Source organism: Manis pentadactyla, chromosome 8 (genome assembly GCF_030020395.1).
Source record: "Manis pentadactyla isolate mManPen7 chromosome 8, mManPen7.hap1, whole genome shotgun sequence".
Classification (NCBI taxonomy): Eukaryota; Metazoa; Chordata; class Mammalia; order Pholidota; family Manidae; genus Manis; species Manis pentadactyla.
This window is the reverse complement of record NC_080026.1, coordinates 104,369,478-104,391,643: the sequence shown is the minus strand read 5'-3', so window position 1 is coordinate 104,391,643 and position 22,166 is coordinate 104,369,478. Positions and strand designations below refer to the sequence as shown.

Sequence of the window (22,166 nt, the reverse complement as noted above, 5' to 3'; positions counted from 1 at the left end):
CAGTAATCAAAAACCTCCCCACCAACCCACAAAGGAAAGCTAGATGGCTTCACTGATGGAACCTACCAATGTTTAAAGAATGAACACTAAATCCTTCACAAACTCTTCCAAAAAGTGGACAAGGAGGGACACTCCCTAACTCATCCTATGAGGCTAGTATTACTCTGATACTAAAGCCTGATAAAGACAACACAAATAAAACTACAGACCAGTATCTCTTATGAATTTAAGTGTAAAAACTTTCAAAAGAATACTAGGAAACCAAATTCAACAATATATTTAAAGAATTATACACCTTGATCAAATGCGAAAAAATCAATGTAATAACACCACATGACTATAACAAAGAGAGAAAAAAACACTTGATCATCTCAATTCAAGGAGTACTAATCAACTCATTCTATGAAGTATTATTTTCATACCAAAACCAGACAAATACATCATCAGAAAAACAGCAGACCAGCGTCTCCTGTGAATATACATACAAAAATCCTAAACAAAATACTAGTAAACAAAATCCTGCAACATACAAAAAAGATTATACACTATGACTAAGTAGTAGTTTGGTTTACAAGATTGGTTTACATCTGAAAATTAATAAATATGCCATATCAATACAATAAGTGATAAAAAAAAAACCACATGAGCATCTAAATAGATGCAGAAAGAGGATCTGACAAAATTTCAACACTGCTTCATAATAAAACAGTCCACAAAGCAGGAACAGAAGGGAACTTCCTCAACCTGACCAGCATCTATGAAATTTCAATAGCAGAGTATGAGAGTGCCAGTTGTTCCACAAACCACCAATACATGGTACGGTCAGTCTTTTTAATTTTAGACACTTCCATAGTGTGGTGGTTTAATGTTGTAGTTTTAATTAGCATTTTTCTAATGATTAATGATGTTAAATATCTTTTTACATGCTTATTTGCTCTCTGTATACCTTCTTTTGTGAATTACTCAAATTATTTACCCATTTTTAATTGGATTTGCTTTCTTATTCAGTCTCAAAGACTTCTTTATACAGTCTGTATGCAATTTTTAAAATCAGATATGTGATCTGCAAATACTTTCTACCCATCTGCGGCTTAACTTTACATTCCCTTAATAGCAGCTATCTTTGAAGACCAAATGTTCTCAGTTTTGATGAAGTTTATCAATTTTTTCTTCTTTTATGTATTATGCCCTTGGAATAGTATCTAAAAATCTCTGCCTAACCCAAAATCACAAGTTATTTTCTCCTAAGGTTTCTAGTTTTATAGTTTTGTATTTTATATTTAGGTTTATGATCCATTTTGAGTTAATTTTTAAGTATGGTGCAGAATATGGATCAAAGTTGAATGTTTTGCATTTGAATATCTAATTGTTCCACCATTATTTTAAAAGACTATCCTTTCTAATGAACTGCCTTTCCATCTTCATCAAAAATAATTACAATTGACTATATGTGTTAATCTATGGAGTCTTTATTCAGTTTCACTAATCTATTTGTCCATCTTGATGTTAATACCACACTGTCATAATCACTACAACTTTATAACAAATCTTAAACCAAGTAGTTTTTTTCCAAGTTAGTTTGGCTATTCTAGGTCCTTTGATTTCCATATGAACTTTAGAATCAGCTTGTCAATTCTTACAACAAAAAAAAATTCTGCTGGGATCTGGATTGGGATTGCCTTGAATCTGAAGACCAGTTGGGGTAAACTGGTGTCTTAACAATACTGAGTCTTCTGATACATGAATACAGCATATATATGCATTTATTTAGGTTCTCTTTAATTTCTATTAGCAATTCTTTGTTTTTATTTTTCATGTACAAGTGTTTCACAGTTTTTGTCAGATTTATGAAGCATTTCATTTTTTTATTCCATCAATTTTTAATTTCAATATCTAATTATTCATTGCTCACATATAGAGATACAGATGGTTTCTGCATATTGATCTAGTATCCTACATCCTTGCTAAACTCACTTATCAGTTACAGCAGCTTTTCTAGACATTCCATAGGATTTTTCTCTATGATGATAATGTCTGCAAATAAAGATGATTTTCCTATCTAGATACTTTGTATTCTTTTCTTATACTGGCTAGGACCTCCAGTACAGTGTTGAATGGAAGTGGTACAAATGAACATACTTGTTATATTCTTGATTCTAGGAAGAAAGCATTCAGTCTTTCATCATTAAGTACAATCTTAGCTATAGGTTTTTCATAGATGCTCTCATTCAGGCTGAGGAATTTCCATTCATAGTTTATGAAGGTTTTTATCAGGAATGAATGTTAGACTTGTCAATGCTTTCTCTTAAGATAATTATAAACAATTTTTCTTTTTTAGTTTAATTTAGTAAATTACACTGATTTTTCAAATGGTAAGCCAGCCTGTGTTCTCAAAATAAATCCTATTTCATTATGAAGTATTTTTATATATTGCTGGATTTAATTTGCTATAATTTTGTTTAAAGTGTTTTCATCTGTGTTTCAGAGACAATAGTTTTCTTTTCTAAAAATGTCTGTACTTTTGGTATCACATTAATGTCGACCTCAAATAAATTGAAGAATACTCCCTCCTCTTCAACTTTCTGAAAGAATATTTGTAGAATTGATATTCTTCCTTGAATGTTTTAAAATTCACCAGTAAATTTAATAGTTTCCTTTATGGGAAGGTTTTTTAACAACAAATTCAACTTATTCAATTGATACAGGGCTATTCAGTTATCTATTCATAAGTGAACTTTGATGGTCTATATCTTTCAAGGTACTTGTCCATTTCTTCTAAGTTGTCAAATTTACTGGTATGAAGTTGTTCATAATATAAGAATACCTCAGAAATATTGTGGGTTCAGTTCAGACCACTGCAATATAGCAAATATCAAAATAAAGCAAGTCAAATGATTTTTTATTTTTGGTTTCTGAGTGCATGTAAAAGTTAGGTTTACACTACAGTGCTGTCTATTAAGTGTGCAATAGAATTATGTCTAAAAAAGTGTATACACCTTAGCTTCAAATTTTATTGTGAAAGAAATGCTAACCATCATCTGGGCTTTTAGGCAGTCAATCTTTTTTGCTGGTGGAGGTTGCCTCAGTGTTGATGGCTGTGGGCTGATCAGGGAGGTAGCTACTGAAAGACTGGGGTGGTTGTGGCAATTTTTAAAAATAAGACAATGAAGTATGCTGCATCAATTGCTCCTTCCTTTCATGAACAATTTCTTTGTAGCTGCTTGATAGCATTTTACCCCCAACAGAACTTCTGTCAGAACTGGAGTTAATCCTTTCAAACACCCACCACTGCTTTATCAACTAAGTTCATGTAATAATTCAAAATTCTCTGTTGTCATTTCAACAATCTTCACAACATCTTAACCAGGAGAAGATTCCATCTCAAGAAACCCCTTCCTTTATGGATCCATAAGAAGCAAATCCTCATCTATTAAAGTATTATCATGAGATTGCAGCAATTCATTCATACTGTTATGTTTCACTTCTAATTCTATTTCTCTTACTTCTAACACATCTACAATTACTTCTTCTACTGAAGTCTTAAGCCCCTCAAAGTCATCCATGAGAGTTGGAATCAACTTCTTCCAAACTCCTGCTAATGTCAATATTCTGACTTCTTCCCATGAGTCATGAATACGCTTAATGGCATCTAGAATGGAATCCTTTCCAGAAGATTTTCAATTTGTTTTGTTCAGATCCATCAAAAGAATCATTATCTATGGCAGCTATAGCATTACAAAAATGTATTGCTTAAATAAGAAGATTTGAAAGTCAAAATGACTCCTTGATCAATGGGCTGCAGAATGGACATTATGTTAGCAGGCATGAAAGTATTAATCTTGTTGTAATCTCCATCAGAGTTCTTGGGTGACCAGGTGCATTGTCAGTGAGTAGTAATATTTTGAGTTATCTTTTTTCCTGAGCAAGTCTCAACAGTGGGCTTAAAATATTCAGGAAACCATGTTGTAAACAGATGTGCTACCATCCAGGCTTCGTTCTTCCATTTGTAGAGCACAGGCAGAGCAGATTCAGCATAACTCTTAAGGGCCCTAGGATTTTAAGAATGGTTAATGAACAATGACTTCAACATAAAGTCCCTAACAAGAGAGTCAGTCTGTCCTTTGAAGCCAATCGTTGACTTCTCCTCTAAATGGCATCTTCTTCCAATATAACACTGTTTTGTGTACACTGAAAATATGTCATTTAGTCTAGCACCTTCATTAATTCATCTTAACTAGATCTTCTGGATAACTTGTTGCAGCTTCTGTGTCAGCACTTGCTGCTTCATCTTGCATTTTTAAATCATGGAGATGGTTTCTTTGCTTAAAACTCATGAACTAACTTCTGCTAGCTTCAAACTTCTTTTTTGCAGCTTCCTCACCTCTTTGCTTTCTCAGCCCTCATAGAATTGAAGTTAGGGCCTTGCTCTGGAATGGGCTTTTACTTAAAAGAATGTTGTGGCTGGATTGATCATCTATCCAGACCACTCAAACTTTCTCCATATCAAAGTAAAGCTGTTTCACTTTTTCATCATGCATGTATTCACTGGAGTAGCACTTTTAATTTCCTTTAAGAACTTTTCCTTTGCATTCACAACTTGGCTAACTGGTGCACAGGGTCTAGCTTTTGGCCCATCTCAACTTTCAACATGCTTTCCCCACTAAACTTAATCTTTTCTAGCTTCTGATTTAAAGCGTGACTCTTCCTTTCACTTGAGCACTCAGAGGCCACCATAAGGTTAACTGGTCCAATTCAGTATGGTTGTTTCTCAGGGAACAGCGAGGCCCAAGGAGAGAGGGAGAGAGATGGGGGTAGCTGGTTGGTGGTTTAATCAAGAACAGAACACATTTATCAATTAAGTTGTATATCTTACATGGGCATAGTTCATGGCACCCCAAAACAATCACCATAACAAATATAATAATGAAAAAGCTTGAAATATTGTGAGAATTACCAAAATGTGACAGACATGAAGTGAGCAAATGCTGTTGAAAAAATGGTACCTACAGACTTGCTCAACACAGGGTTGTCCCAAACCTTTAACTTGTAAAAAACAGTATCTACAAAGCTCAATAAAGCAAGGTGCAATAAAATGAGGTATGCCTATCTTCCCTTAATATTTATAGAATCTATAGTGATGTTACCTCTCTCATTCCTTTCAGGAATTGCTAATTCCTGAAGATTGGTATCTTCTCTTTTTTTCCCTAATTTCATCAATCATACTGATCTCAAAGAACCAAGTTTCACTGATGCTCTCAACTGTTTTTCTATTTTCTATCTCATTGATTTCCACTTTGATCTTTATCTTCTCCTTTCTTGGCTCTTTTGGATTTCATTTGCTCTTCTTTTTCTAGTTTCCTAAATTAGAACCTGAGGCCACTGATCTGAAACCACTCTTTTCCAGTAGACGTGTTTAATGATACAAAACTCTAAGTACTGCTTTTTAGCTGTCACCCACAAATTCTGATTTGTTGTGTTTTCATTTTATTCAGTTCAAAATATTTTCTAGTTTCTCTTTTGTCTTCTTCCTCCACCCATGAGTTATTTTGATGTGTGTTATTTGGTGCCCAAATATTTGGGAATTTTTTGAGTTTTCTATTATTGATTTTCTTATTTAATTCCCTTGTGGCCAAAGAACCATATTATATGCCAAGCCCTATAAAACTGTATAATATACTTTTCATTTCATCATATGGTTTCCCCCAGGAAGTCACATCTGATAAAAAGTGAATCAGGGAAAGGTCATGTTGAAAAAGTCTGACACTGAAAATAAGAATAATAACAAACAACTACAACAATATGCCTATGGGCTAGCTAAACAATAATTAGGAAATAACAACAAAAAATTAATACTGAAATATTTACGGATGAATTATGTCTGAGACTTACTTCAAAATAATCCAGGATGAGGGAGAGTGGATAGGGGAAAAGATCAAATGAGATTGGCTAGTGATCAAATTGAAGCTGAATGATGGTTTTACAGTGGTTCATTACAGTATTTCACTTTTTTAAAACATTAAAATTTTCCCATAATAAAAGATACGTTTTAATTTAATATTAGCACTTCACTCTGTGAAACTTAGGGAAAAAAACTGTAGGAACTTAAATACTGTTCAAAAGAAAGGACTGCTTATAAATCAAGTATAAAAATCAAATGAATAATCATATCTGACTTGATTGTTTATAGTTCATGATGCGTGATCAAAACCGAAAGTCTCTGTGATATGACTGCCCTTGCACTGTTCACCATGTAAGAACTTATTCACTATGTAAGACCTTGTTCACCATGTAAGAACTTGTTTGTTATGCTTCAGAAGATTAGAGACTGTTGAGATATAGGCTTGGGGTTGATTAATGACTGTGCATTCAGCCCCCGATACAGAATTTTATTGTTGTTAACAACCATTTGATCAATAAATATGAGAGATGCCCTCTCAAAAAAAAAAAGAAAGGACTGCTAACAGTACCTTCCATGTGAGAGAAAAGAGCCTGCTTGTAAATGAGATGACAAGTGTATATATAGGATAAGTCTGAGTCACTGGAATTTGTCAAAGAGAAGAGTGTGGGTTTAACAAAATGAGGAGGTGACACAATTGCCCAGCAAAAGAGAACAGAATGGTGACACCATGAAAACGACTGTCACAAAAGTCTCAATATATCTCAAAATTTTCTTCAAGGTTAATTTCATCTTTTCTCAGGGATAATGCCTAGCATATTTTCCCCGGATGAAGCATCTCCCTTGTAACCAATACTAATTTCAAAAATGGACTATCCTAATAACTATACCACATACTGTACTGTTTCAGTCTCACCATTCTTTTTAATGTGATTTCTATTCACATTACCAAATGTACAGTTTTATGAAAAGAAGTAACAACGCTGGAAAATTCAGGAAATGTGCCAATTACGCTTATCATACCATAGCAGGAACTTCATGACTTTAACAGGCGCCTACCACATGCCTGGGGTTAGGACTATAGCAATGAACAGGTAAGGTCCCTAATGTACTGGGCTTTCGGGGCATCTAAAGCCCACCCCTCCCCAATCTACGAATAAAGAAATAGAGGTCCAGAGAGGTTAAATGATATTTGCCCATGACCTCACACCACATCAGTAGTAGGAACAGAGCAAAACAAGAACCCAGGTCTCTGGCCTGTTAGGGCAAGGTAGATTTAACTTGAAATGGTTCACACAGCGCTCAGTTTCTAGGAAGTGTATCCTGAAGAAAAGAATAAAGTTGTAAAGCTCAATCAGTCCCAAGTTCCCTAAGTGGATAATAATCTCATTATCATCACTGTGAAAGATGAAACCTTCTATTTAAAAGGCACTTATTTTTGTAGAGAGTGCCTCACCTAACCTAATGGATCACCACGGTCCTGGACTAATATTCTAGTATTAGGGCAACAGACATTCTGTCTGGAATACTCATTATCTAAGTACTATTTTTATAGGGTGGAGATCCTTTTCGAAATAAATGGGAAAATTAAAACAAAATTAAGGAAACGTTCGTAAATAAGCACACGCTTCCCCGACTCGAGAGAGGCGTGTCGGGCGAGCTCCCTGTCGCACGCGCGCGGTCCTGAGCGACAGCTCCTCCCCTCCCGCCCACGCGGCCGTCTCGCCCACTCGGGCCGCGCGGGTGCAGGAGGGTGCCGGCGCCTCGCGCTCAATTTCAATTCTCCCACGCCCGCCGCAGCAGGGCTCCCACCAGCGCGCTCCGCGGCACCTCAACCCCGCCGGCTGCCGGCAGTTAACCTTCGCCCCCGGCACAGCCGCCCTCAGCCCGGTCGCGAGCCGGGGAGCCGGGGAGCCCCGAAGCGCGTCTAGGCGGCGCCTGGGATCCCAGGGCTGGAGGCGCCGCGGCAGCCACACCCACCGGCTGCGCGGTGACAGCTCCAGCCGCCGAGGCCCGCCGTGCCGACCGGTGCTGCCACCGGATCCTCCCCGGCCCGGCCCAGATCCCGGCCCGCCGCTCCGGGCGCCCTGCCCGCCTCCGCGCCCACCACCTGTCGGGCCGCTCCGCGCGCGGCTGACGGCGGACGCCTCGCCGGGCTCCTGGCGAGCTGCCGGCGGCGACAGCCTGAGGTCCGGGGAGATGAGAGTTTTACCGGAGGGTGGGCCCCACGCAGGCAGTATCGGTGCTCTCGATCTCCTGCAAGATCCGCTCATGCTCCGGGACAGTGCCCGGAACCTCGCCGCTCTCCGCCATCTTGGCCTGGAAGCTGAGGAGCCGGCGAAGCGCGGCCCCACGCAAGCGGCGGGAGCGAGCGGCTAGCAGCGCGTACAAGAGGGAGGGAAACGAGGCGGGGCGGGCGGAGGCGGCGCGGGGGCGCGCAAACTGTGTGCGAGGAACGCGCGCGCGCGCGCGACCCGGCACCTGATGTAGGAGCCTGCACCTGCCCGAGGCCAAGGTGCTGCAGGCGGCGGCTGGAAGTGGAGACACAGCGCCTCCACCTCTCCCGCCGTTGGCCCCTACTTGCTATTCAGTGATTGGCCTGGCTGTACATATATTCTTACATTCTGTAAGCCAGACCCTGTGCTTCGCCCTGGGGATGCCTTAGTAATGAGGGAGGTCAGCACTCACTCACCCTCAGTTTGTAATAAAAGCTATGAGAATGATTAGCAAGGCGGCCTGATGTATTCTGGGTGGTGGAAAGTCAGAGAAAGGAAAACACGCACTCAAAAAAAAGCAAAATTGTGTGTGCGGGAGTAAGATTTATTTTAGGAATGAACCGAGATGATCCCAGCTGAGGACCATGACCGCTGCTGTGGGTGAATTCATGTCCCTACCCGCAGGAAGTTCACAGACGCCACTTGGAAATAAATTACAGGCGTGAGAAAAATTAAATAACGAAAAGCTATGACACTTTAAGCCAGAGACAAAAGAGTCCCAGGGCAGTGTGTGATTTCATGCCACTGTCCTGGAACCCGGGAGCCCCAAGCCTCTGAGGCTGAGATGAGGGGAGGCGGAGGCGCTGGAGAAGAGGAGGCGTCAGAGAGAGGAAGACAGACGTGGGGTGGGGGCGAGGGTTGGGCAAAGGCACGAGTGCAGAGGAGTCCGGCTTAATGACATGCTTGTGGGACGCTTAGTAAACCAGTTTGTCTTGCTCAAAGTAGCCACTGAGGAAAATTAATCAGGCCCTGCAAACCTAGCCCTGAGAAACAGCTATTTATGGTTTCCACTAATCCAGGGTTCCGAACTTCCCTTTGAACCAACCAAGTTCTTTACTATCTCACGCCCTTCAGTGAGCTTTTAGTAGACATCTACCTTCACCTTCCTCCCCATAAAAATCCTGAGAGATGGTATTGCATAAGAGTTTAAAGCACAAGCTCTGAAGACAGCCGTCTTCAATTCCCAGATCCTTCATTTCATGGGGGGTGGGGGGTGTGACATTAGGCAAGAACCTAATCCCTTTTTCAGTTTCCCCATCTGTAAATGACCATAGTAGTAACATCTACGTCATACTGCTGTCCTCTGTTGTATTAGTTGTTTTCGACTGTAGCTGTAACAAATTACCAAAATTTAGTAGCTTAAAACAACTCAAGTTTATTATCTTATAGTTCTGTGGCTGAAGTCCAATGGTGTCTCACTGTGCTAAAATTAACATGTCAGCACAACTGCATTCCTTTTCCAGAAACTCTAGGGGACAATTAATTTCCTTACCTTTTCCAGCTTCTAGGGGCCACCACATCCCTTGGTTCATGGCCCCCCTCCTCGGTCTTTAGAGTCAGCCACACTGCATCTCTCTGACCATCCTTCTGTAGTCCTATCTCCCTCTGACTCTGACCTAGGCCAGGAAAGGTTCTCTGCTTTTAAGGACTCATGTGATTATGTTAGCCCTAACCATATAATTTCTGATAATCTTCCATCTCAAGGTCATAACCTTAATAATATCTGCAATATCCCTTTTGTCATGTAAGGAATATATTTACAGGATCCAGAAATTAGAACATGGACACTTTGGGAAGCCATTAGTCTACCATTAGTAAGAGTGCAATAAACATTACTAACATACATAAATGCCCTTCTTCCTATTAACCTGAAATTTCTGTCCTCCCTGGAAAATTCAACTCAAATTTATCTCCTTCATAAGGATTCCCTATCTAATCATAACTTTCTCTGCTAACTCTACATTTAGTTTAGCACATTTACCCACTCCACCAACTGTGTTACTAGTCTGCACTGTTTTGATTAATTACTTGTCATATTATTTGCCAGGTTTGTTTGTACACTTGGACCCCAGAAAACTGAAATGCTACTGATGTCAGTCCATGCTGGCTTGGAAGCTCTGCTACATCCAACTGCACATTCTACCAAGAACCCCCATCACAAGATGGTTTCCACTGTCTTGTTGGTACAAGAGAATCTAGCTTTTCTCTAGGAAATGCCACTTCCTCAAGATGTGAGAATATGCAGATACAAACAAACAAAAAACCTCTTCTCAAGTCTACCAGCACAGTCACACCATGTTAAGGTCTTTAGTTCAGAAATGACTTTTGTTTTTAATTTTGCAATTTCCTATAGTTCCTCATAGAGTTCTGCATATAGCTAAGAGAAAGCAGGAGAGGTGTTGAAACAGATGGTGCTGAAGCTCTGAAGCCATTGGAAAGAGTTCAGGGTGAGTTAGAAAGCTCATTCCAAACAGATCTGAACATAAAGTAGGAGTTTGATTCATCTGTGATGTATAACAATTAGGAATTCAAACAGTATCAAATTGTAAAAAGTTTCTTCAAACTTGCTCTTTATATACTGACATTAAATATAACATTTTGTAGTATGGTCATATTCAGTTGCCTTAATAAAAATCTGTAGCACTACCAGAAATGTTATCTCAAACTCTCTCATGCCCACTTTTATCAAGAGCTTCTGTGTAAGAAACATTATTAATAGATTTTTGCCAAAAGATATAAAGTCATCCATTCCTCTGGTTATTTAAAATTTTTATTCTTGGATCAAGTGTAATCCCTGTACCTAGACTCTAATGTTTTGACCCTTCGGGCTGTTTTTTTTTTTTCACTGAGTAATAAAAAAAAAAATGAGTGTTTTCAAAGCAAAATAGAAGGAACAAAATAGCAATAGACTCAAACACTGAGAAGGGACTAGTGGTTACCAAGGAAGATGGGTTGGAGTGGGTAGGGGGGAGGGTGAAGGGGATAAATGGGCATAATAATTTGCAATCACAATATACGCTGGTCATCAGGAAGGTGGTACAGCATGGAGAATATAGTCAATGATTCTGTAACATCTGACTACATTGATAGATAGTAACCTCACTGAAAGGGATAAGGATTTAATGATATGCATAACTGTTGAACATTTGAAACCAACATAAGATTATATATCAATGATATTTTAATTTCCAAAAAAAATTAGTGTTTTCTTAGCTGACCTCTCCAAGTACTGATGAGGCCCCACCCCCTGGTATCAGCTCTTTAGAAGAGAAAAGGAGCCTTTTGAAAATGGAACCTGATACCAAAACATAAGAAATGAGGACCTATTTAATACCTTCCTACAAACAGAACTGAAAGCCAGTTCTCTGCAGGAATCGGCAGACTATCTTAGCTCAGTGTGCATAGCCAGACCTCATTGTTCTGAAGCATAAAACAAGGTGAGGAGAGCAAGACATGTGGCACAAGCCCACTTCTTATCTGGAGACTGTCTCCTAATGGGACCTTCCTTTCCTCAGCATTCCTTATCCAGACCCTTTTCTCTCCCCTTCACCAATCCTGACACCATCTACCCAAAGCCAGATCCAAATGCCTCTGCTCTGGGAGGCCAACCCTGCCTAGGCCATCCTCACTCCAGGCCCGTTTCAACAACTGCCCACAGAGATTACTTCAATATAAGCAGCAGTATCTTCCCCTCAATTCAAGCCAAGAGAGAAGGAAGTTATATACCACTTCTCCTTCTGAAACAGCTTTCACTGGTTCCCTCTGTGACTTCTGAGAGTTCCGTTAGGACCTAAGGGTTTTTGCTAAGAATTCAAAGCCAGATGTCCTAAATAACTATGTAAATTTTAATTATGGACATAGATAAGAAAAATATATCAATAAAAAATTTTTAAAAAACACTTTTCTAAAGTGATACGTTTCTAAATGGTGTTAAAATAAAGAACTTCAGGTATAGGTCAAAATAAAAACCAAAATAGCTATACATTGAGCGCTATTTGCTAAGCCCTGTGCACCATCTAATATAACCTTTCCTAATTTAATTATTAATTTAACTGGTAATTAAATTAGTACTAATTTTACTGAAATCTAATTTAATCTTGTGGGGATACTTTCATTATCTCCAATTTAATTTGAAGAAACTGAGACAGAGATTAAATCACTTGTCCAAGGCCACACAGCTAATGAGAGTTGAACATTGACCCTATTTAAATCAGTTCCTGTTTTTCTCATTAATAAAAAAATCAGCCATGAAGAATGTTCCAACGTTGTTTTGTGCAAGGATAAATGATTTAATCAGTCTTGCCTGAGGAGTTGGAGGGTTAGGGTGCACACAGGCTGATGGGACGGGCATGTTGAGTTATTTTTCAGGCGATGAATATTGACTTCCAGAGAGCCACCCCAAATCGTTCTCCAGGACTTCTGGAAGGGGAAAGATACACTAGGGAGACTGGCAAGGGCAAGAGATGCAGTCTGTGTCCAGTGTCATACTAACCAGCAAAGTAAGGATTTAACTGGTGAATAAATTCAGTCATTTATGATTTATGCTTTGAACCACTTGCCTACAGACTAATAACCAATCTTCAGAAAGTCCCTGCCTCAGAAGGAGGCTGTAGAATGCAACTGCCCTGCTCTGGCATTTAATTGCTTGGGTTCAAATTCCAATTCATCTTTTACTACCTGTTGAGCCTCAGCAGAGCTATTTAACTTGTCTAAGCCTTAGTCTCTTCAAGTGTAAATTAGGGGAAATAAGAGTTCCTAATTCACCAGGTTGTGTGGGGATTAAAGGAAATATTACATGTGTGATGTTTAGTCTAGAGGTCATTATTAGTCAACATTAATGTTTAGTCAACATTAGCATTGGAGACTAGGATTATCAGACACTTATTATTAAGCCAGGGAACCCAGAATTTAGCTTCCTCTTTGACAAAATTAAAATAAAACCAGACACATAAATGTTATTTCATTCTAATCATTGAAAAAAAAATACAATAACCCTGAAGATGGCAGCATGAGTAGTTCAGTGGAAATCTCCTCCCAAAAACATATATATTTATGAAAATACAATAAACAACTATTCCTAAAAGAGACACCAGTGGATACAGTAAAACAGCCAGGATAGATCTACATCTGCGAGAACTCAACATCACACGAAGGGGGTAAGAAACAAGCTGCAGCCAGGTGGGACCTGAATGCTCCCCCACCCCAGAACCCGGCAGGAAGAAAGGAGTAGGAACAGGGAGGGAGTGAAAGTCCAGAACTGCTAAACAACCAGCTCTAGAAATCTACACCCAGAGCACAGACACAAGGTGCACAGGGTACTGGATATTAGAGAAATGGAAAAGCAAAACCTGCAGGCAGGTCCCCGCAACTGGCGCCCTGGAGACAAAAGAAAAGCAAGTGCTTTTTGCAAGTCTTAAAGAGACAGGGACCCCACAGCTGGACGAAGTCGACCCAGCACACTTAGCCAGCAGCTGCGAATCCTGGGGAACTTTAGGCACCCTAATCCCCTGGGCAGCAGCACAGCTCTGAAGCCCCTCATGGCACTAAGCAGCCTGCCAGACGTTCCCCCAACTGCTGCTGACCCTGACACATCGGCCCAGTAGTGGGAGAGGGGCAGTGCACGCCGGGAGCGGAAGCACCAGAGGGGACCAGGAGTGGCTCGTGTGAGTCCGCCGCAGTGGCGACCAAGCAGCCTGGGAGCGGCCCACACGTGCCAGCAGTGGCGGAGCCAGACAGGAACAGGAGAGGCCCGCGCACACCTGCAGTGGTGCCAGAGGGAGCAGCCATGCTCCCAGCAGCCGAACAGAATCCCAGCCCGACGCACAGCCTCCCGGGCCAGACCCAAAGGCCGCTGCTGGCACACAGCTGCTCAGCAGGGCGCCGCTATCATGAAGCAGTGCACCTGGCATGTCTGCCACACCCCACAGGGCTCTGTACTGCTCTGACAGAGACCCCGACCACAGCAGCTTAGGGGATTAACCCAGTGGCTGCTCCAGAAGTGCGGGTAACAGACACAGGCAGCAGAAAAGGGCAAGGCATGCAGCAAGCAGGTAAGGACATTCTTCTCCCAGCTGACACACCCGCAACCTACCTACAGCCACCACCATCACCAGGAAAAGACAGAAAAATTTAGTCCAGTCCAAAATAGCTCAGACAACACCTGAGAGAGGATCTGCAGAGACAGACCTAACTAGTCTCCCTGAAAAAGAATTCAAAATAAAAATCATAAACCTGCTGACAGAGGGGCAGAGAAATATACAAGAGCTAAGGGATGACGTCCAGAGGGAGATTACAGAAATCAAACAATCTCTGGAAGGATTTATAAGCAGAATGAATGAGATGAAAGAGGTCATTGATGGAATAGAAACCAGAGAAAAGGAAAGCATAGAAGCTGATGCAGAGAGATATAAAAGGATCTCCAGGAATGCAACAACATTAAGAGAACTGTGGGACCAATCCAAAAGGAACAATATCGCATTATAGGGGTACCAGAGGAAGAAGAGAGAGAAAAAGGAATAGAAAGTGTCTTTGAAGAAATAATTGCTGAGAACTTCCCCAAACTGGGGGAGGAAATAGTTGCTCAGACTACGGAAGCACACACAACTCCCAACAAAAGGGACCCAAAGAGGACAACACCAAGACAAATAATAATTAAAATGGCAAATATCAAGGACAAGGACAGAGTATTAAAGGCAGCCAGAGAGAGAAAAAAGGTCACCTACAAAGGAAAACCCATCAGGCTATCATCAGACTTCTGAACAGAAACATTATAAGCCAGAAGAGAATGGCATGATATATTTAATGCAATGAAACAGAATGGCATTGAACCAAAGACACTATATCCAGCACAATTAAAATTTAAATATGAAGGAGAGATTAAACAATTCCCAGACAAGCAAAAGGTGAGGGAATTTGCCTCCAACAAACCACCTCTACAGGGTATTTTAGAGGGACTGCTCTAGATGGGAGCACTCCTTAAAAAAGCACAGAACAAAACACCCAACATATGAAGAATGGAAGAGGAGGAATAAGAAGGGAGAGAAATAATCATCACACTGTGTTTATAAAAGCTCAATAAGCGAGAGAGGTCAGATAGTAAGGTAGTAAACAAGCTAACCTGGAACCTTTGGTAACCACTAATCTAAAGTCTGCAATGGCAATAAGTATATTTCTTTCAATAATCACCCTAAAAGTAAATGGACTGAATAAACCAATCAAAAGACACAGAGTAATAGAATGGATAAAAAAGCAAGACCCATCTATATGCTGCTTACAAGAGACTCAGCCCAAACCCAAACATATGCACAGATTAAAAGTCAAGATATGGAAAAAGATATTTCATGGAAACAACAGGGAGAAAAAAGCAGGTGTTGCAATACTAGTATCAGACAAAATAGACTTCAAAACAAAGAAAGTAACAAGAGATAAAGGACATTACATAATGATAAAGGACTCAGTCCAACAAGAGGATATAACCAGTATAAACATATATGCACCCAACACAGGAGCATCAACATATGTGAAACAAATACTAACAGAATTAGAGGAAATAGAATGCAATGCATTCATTTTGGGAGACTTTGACACACAACTCACTCCAAAGGACAGATCCACCAGAAAGAAAATAAGTAAGGACACAAAGGCACTGAACAACACACTAGAACAGACGGACCTAATAGACATCTATAGAACTCTACATCCAAAAGCAACAGGATACACATTCTTCTCAAGTGCACATGGAACATTTTCCAGAATACACCACATACTAGGCCACAAAAAGAGTCTCAGTAAATTCCAAAAGTTTGAAATCCTAAAAACCAACTTTTCAGACCACAAAAGTATAAACCTAGAAATAAATTGTACAAAGAAAGCAAACAGGCCCACAAACACATGGAGGCTTAAAAACATGCTCCTAAATAATCAATGGATCAATGAACAAATTAAAATGGAGATCCAGCAATATATGGAAAAAATGACAACAATAACACAAAGCCCGAACTTCTGTGAGACGCAACGAAAGCAGTCTTAAGAGGAAAGTATATAGCAATCCAGGCACACTTAAAGAAGTAAGAACAATCCCAAATGAATGGCCTAATGTCACAATTATTGAAACTGTAAAAAGAAGAACAAATGAGGCCTAAGGTCAGCAGAAGGAGGGACATAATAAAGATCAGAGAAAAAATAAATAAAATTGAGAAGACTAAAATGATAGAAAAAATCAATGAAACCAAGAGCTGAATCTTCAAGAAAATAAACACAATAGATAGGCCCATAGCCAGACATATTAAGAGAAAAAGAGAGTCAACACACATCAACAGAATCAGAAACAAGAAAGGAAAAATCACGATGGACCCCACAGAAATACAAAGAATTATTAGAGAATACTATGAAAGTCTATATGCCAACACACTGGAAAACCTAGAAGAAATGTATAACTTTTTGAAAAATACAACCTTCCAAGACTGACCGAGAAAGAAACAGAAAATCTAAACAACCCACTTCCCAGCAACAAAATTGAACCAGTAATCAAAAAACTACCCAAGAACAAAACTCCCGGGCCAGATGGATTTACCTCAGAATTTCATCAGACATACAAAGAAAAATAATACCCATTCTCCTTAAAGTTTTCCAAAAATAGAAGAGGAGGGAATACTCCCAAACTCATTATATGAAGCAAACATCACCCTAAAAGCAAAACCAGGCAAAGACCCCACCAAAAAAGAAAACTACAGACCAATATCCCTGATGAATGTACATGCAAAAATACTCAACAAAATATTAGCAAACCAAATTCAAAAATATATCAAAAGGATCATATACCATGACCAAGTGGGATTCATCCCAGGGATGCAAGGATGGTACAACATTCGAAAATCCATCAACATCATCCACCACATCAACAAAAAGGACAAAAACCACATGATCGTCTCCATAGATGCTGAAAAAGGATTAGACAAAATTCAATTTCCATTCATGATAAAAACTCTCAACAAAATGGGCACAGAGGGCAAGTTCCTCAACATAAAAAAGGCCATATATGATAAACCCACAGCTAACATCATACTGAACAGCAAGAGGCTGAAAGCTTTTCCTCTGAGACCGGGAACAAGACAGGGATGCTGACTCTCCCCACTGTTATTCAACATCGTACTGTAGGTCCTAGCCATGGCAATTAGACAAAACAAAGAAATACAAGGAATCCAGACTGGTAAAGAAGAAGTTAAACTGTCACTACTTCCAGATTACATGATATTGTACATAAAAAACATTAAAGACTCCACTCCAAAACTACTAGAACTAATATCAGAATTCAGCAAAGTTGCAGGATACAAAATTAACACACAGAAATCTGTGGCTTTCCTATACACTAACAATGAACCAATAGAAAGAGAAATCAGGAAAACAATTACATTCACAAATGCATCAAACAGAATAAAATACCTAGGAATAAACCTAACCAAAGAAGTGAAAGACCTATACCCTGAAAACTACAAGACACTCTTAAGAGAAATTAAAGAGGACACTAACAAATGGAAACTCATCCCATGCTCCTGGCTAGGAAAAATTAATATCGTCAAAATGGCCATCCTGCCCAAAGCAATACACAGATTTGAAGCAATCCCTATCAAATTACCAACAGCATTCTTCAATGAACTGGAACAAATAGTTCAAAAAGTCATATGGAAACACCAAAGACCCCGAATAGCCAAAGCAATCCTGAGAACGAAGAAAAAAGTCGGGGGGGGGGTGGTATATCTTGCTCCCCAACTTCAAGCTCTACTACAAAGCCACAGTAATCAAGACAATTTGGTACTGGCACAAGAACAGAGCCACACACCAGTGGAACAGAATAGAGACTCCAGACATTAACCCAAACATATATGGTCAATTAATATATGATAAAGGAGCCATGGACATACAATGGGGAAATGACAGTCTCTTCAAAAGATGGTGCTGGCAAAAATGGACAGCTACATGTAAGAGAATGAAACTGGATCATTGTCTAACCCCATACATAAAAGTAAATTTGAAATGGATCAAAGACCTGAATGTAAGTCATGAAACCATAAAACTCTAAGAAAAAAACAAAGGCAAAAATCTACTGGACATAGAGGCGGAGCCAAGATGGCGGCAGGAGTAGAGCACTGGAAATCTCCTCCCAAAACTACATATATTTTTGAAAATACAACAAAGACAACTCTTCCTAAAAGAGAGACCAGAAGACACGGGACAACATCCAGATCACATCCACACCTGCGAGAACCCAGTGCCCCGCAAAGGGGGTAAGATATAAGCCCCGGCCCAGAGGGACCCGAGTGCCCCACACCCTAGTTCCCAGTGGGAGGAGAGGATTCGGAGTGGGGAGGAAGGGGGAGCCCAGGACTGCTAAATAGCCAGCCCTAGGCATCCGCACCAGAGCACAGACACAGTGCATGCATGGGGTCCTGGATACTAGGGAAACAGGACAGTAAGACCTGTGAGCAGGTCCCTGCAGCCAGCGACCGGGGGACAAAGAAAAGCGAGTGCTTTTTGGAAGTCTTAAAGGGACAGGGAATCCACAGCCAGATGGAAGTGTCCTGGGACACTTAGTCAAGCAGCAGGGAACTCCAGGCATACCCTAAACCCCTGAATAACAGGGCAGCTCAGAGGCCCCTCACAGAGATAAACAGCCTTCCAGACATTCCCCCTCCAACATGGCTCCAACATATCAGAGCAGCGGCCCGAGGCAGGCCACGCCCACAGCAACAGCGGAGATAAACTCCATAGCGGCCGGGAAAGAATCAGAAGCCCCGTCTGCACACAGCTGCGCAGCACAAGCCACTAGAGGTCACTGTTCTCCCAGGAGAGGAAGGCCACAAACCAACAAGAAGGGAAGTTCTTCCAGTTGTCACTCGTGCCAGCTCTGCACACTATCTCTATCGCCATGAAAAGGCAAAATTTGAGGAAGACAAAGATTACAGAGACAACACCTGAGAAGGAGACAGACATAACCAGTCTTCCTGAAAAAGAATTCAAAATAAAAATCATAAACATGCTGATGGAGATGCAGAGAAATATACAAGAGCTAAGGGATGAAGTCCGGAGGGAGATTACAGATGTCTGGAGGGAGATTACAGATGTCAAGTAGGAGATTACAGAAGTGAAACAAACTCTGGAAGGATTTATAAGCAGAATAGATAAGACGCAAGAGGCCATTGATGGAATAGAAATCAGAGAACAGGAACGCATAGAAGCTGACACAGAGAGAGAAAAAAGGATCTCCAGGAATGAAACAATATTAAGAGAAATGTGTGACCAATCCAAAAGGAACAATATCTGTATTATAGGGGTATCAGAAGAAGAAGAGATAGAAAAAGGGATAGAAAGTGTCTTTGAAGAAGTAATTGCTAAAAACTTCCCCAAACTGGGGAAGGAAATAATTGAACAAACCATGGAAATACACAGAACTCCCAACAGAAAGGACCCAAGGAGGACAACACCAAGACACATAATAATTAAAATGGCAAATATCAAGGACAAGGGAAGAGTTTTAAAGGCAGCAAGAGAGAAAAAGGTCACCTATAAAGGAAAACCCATCAGGCTATCATGAGACTTCTCAACAGAAACCTTACAGGCCAGAAGAGAATGGCATGATATATTTAATGCAATGAAATAGAAGTGCCTTGAACCAAGGATACTGTATCCAGCACAACTATCCTTTGAATATGAAGGAGGGATTAAACAATTCCCAGACAAGCAAAAGTTGAGGGAATTTGCCTCCCACAAACCACCTCTACAGGGTGTTCTAGAGGGACTATTCTAGATGGGAGCACTCCTAAGACTAAACAGATGTCACCAGAGAAAATAAAATCACAGCAAAGAAAGCAGACCAACCAAATACTAACTAAAGGCAAAAAATAAAATTAACAAACCACTAAAAGCAGTTAAAGGAAACATGAAAGAGCATAGAATAAAACAACAAACATATGAAGAATGGAGGAAGAGGAATAAGAAGGCAGAGAAGAAAAGAATCTCCAGACAGTGTATATAACAGCTCAATAAGCGAGCCAAGTTAGTTAGGAAGATACTAAAGAAGCTAACCTTGAACCTTTGGTAACCACGAATCTAAAGCCTGCAATGGCAATAAGTACATACCTTTCAATAGTCACCCAAAATGTAAATGGACTGAATGTCCCAATCAAAAGACACAGAGTAATACAATGGATAAAAAAGCAAGACCCATCTGTATTCTGCTTACAAGAAACTCACCTCAAACCCAAAGACATTCACAGACTAAAACTCAAGGGATGGAAAAACATATTTCAGGCAAACAACAGAGAGAAGAAAACAGGTTTCGCAGTACTAGTATCAGACAAAATAGACTTCAAAACAAAGAAAGTAACAAGAGATAAAGAAGGACATTACATAATGATAAAGGGCTCAGCTCAACAATAGGATATAACTATTCTAAATATATATGCACCCAACACAGGAGCACCAGCATATGTGAAACAAATACTAACAGAACTAAAGGGGGAAATACAATGTAATGCATTCATTTTAGGAGACTTCAACACACCACACACCCCAAAGGATAGATACACTGGACAGAAAATAAGTAAGGACATGGAGGCACTGAACAACACCCTAGAACAGATGGACCTAATAGACATCTATAGAACGCTACATCTAAAAGCAATAGGATACACATTCTTCTCAAGTGTACATGGAACATTCTCCAGAATAGACCACATACTAGGTCACAAAAAGAGCTTCAGTAAATTCCAAAAGATTGAAATTCTACCAACGAACTTTTCAGACCACAAAGGTATAAAACTAGAAATAAATTCTACAAAGAAAACAAAAAGGCCCACAAACACATGGAGGCTTAACAACATGCTCCTAAATAATCAATGGATCAATGACCAAATTAAAATAGAGATCAAGGAATATATGGAAACAAATGACAACAACAACACAAAGCCCCAACTTCTGTGGGATGCAGCGAAAGCAGTCTTAAGAGGAAAGTATATAGCAATCCAGACACACTTAAATGAGGAAGAACAATCCCAAATGAATAGTCTAAAATCACAATTATCGAAACTGGAAAAAGAAGAACAAATGAGGCCTAAAGTCAGCAGAAGGAGGGATATAATAAAGATCAGAGAAGAAATAAACAAAATTGAGAAGAATAAAACAATAGCAAAAATCAATGAAACCAAGAGCTGGTTCTTCGAGAAAATAAACAAAATAGATAAGCCTCTAGCCAGACTTATTAAGAAGAAAAGAGAGTCAACACACATCAACAGAATCAGAAATGTGAATGGAAAAATCACGACAGACTCCACAGAAATACAAAGAATTATTAAACACTACTATGAAAACCTATATGCTAACAAGCTGGAAAACCTAGAAGAAATGGACAACTTCCTAGAAAAATACAACCTTTCCAAGACTGACCCAAAAAGAAACAGAAAATCTAAACAGACCAATTACGAGCAAAGAAATTTAAACAGTAATCAAAAAACTGCCCAAGAACAAAACCCCTGGGCCAGATAGATTTACCTTGGAATTTTATCAGACATACAGAGAAGACATAATACCCATTCTCCTTAAAGTTTTCCAAAAAATAGAAGAGGAGGGAATACTCCCATACTCATTCTATGAGGCCAACATCACTCCAATACCAAAACCAGGCAAAGACCCCACCAAAAAAGAAAACTACAGACCAACATCCCTGATGAATGTAGATGCAAAAATACTCAATAAAATAGTAGCAAACCAAATTCAAAAATACGTCAAAAGGATCATAGTCCATGACCAAGTGGGATTCATCCAAGGGATGCAAGGATGGTACAACATTCGAAAATCCATCAACATCATCCACCACATCAACAAAAAGAAGGACAAAAACCACATGATCATCTCCATAGATGCTGAAAAAGCATTTGACAAAATTCAGCATCCATTCATGATAAAAAGTCTCAGCGAAATGGGTATAGAGGGCAAGTACC

At 39.9% G+C, this 22,166-nt stretch overlaps 1 protein-coding gene across 5 annotated transcripts in view; it reads right to left on the bottom strand.

Annotated features, from left to right (window-relative positions):
- Nucleotides 1-22,166, bottom strand: part of EXOC6 (exocyst complex component 6) — a 263,797-nt gene that overhangs the window by 227,687 nt on the left and 13,944 nt on the right. For 2 of the 5 annotated variants that reach the window (XM_057506081.1, XM_036880141.2), the window contains exon 1: nucleotides 8,109-8,245. The exons of 2 other annotated variants lie outside the window; for them this stretch is intronic. In XM_057506081.1, coding sequence (XP_057362064.1) covers nucleotides 8,109-8,209 — 101 coding nt within the window. In that variant the 5' untranslated portion in view covers nucleotides 8,210-8,245. Of the gene's footprint in view, nucleotides 1-8,006; nucleotides 8,246-22,166 lie in introns of those variants that run through there. One more of the 5 variants, XM_057506082.1, reaches the window with a different exon arrangement.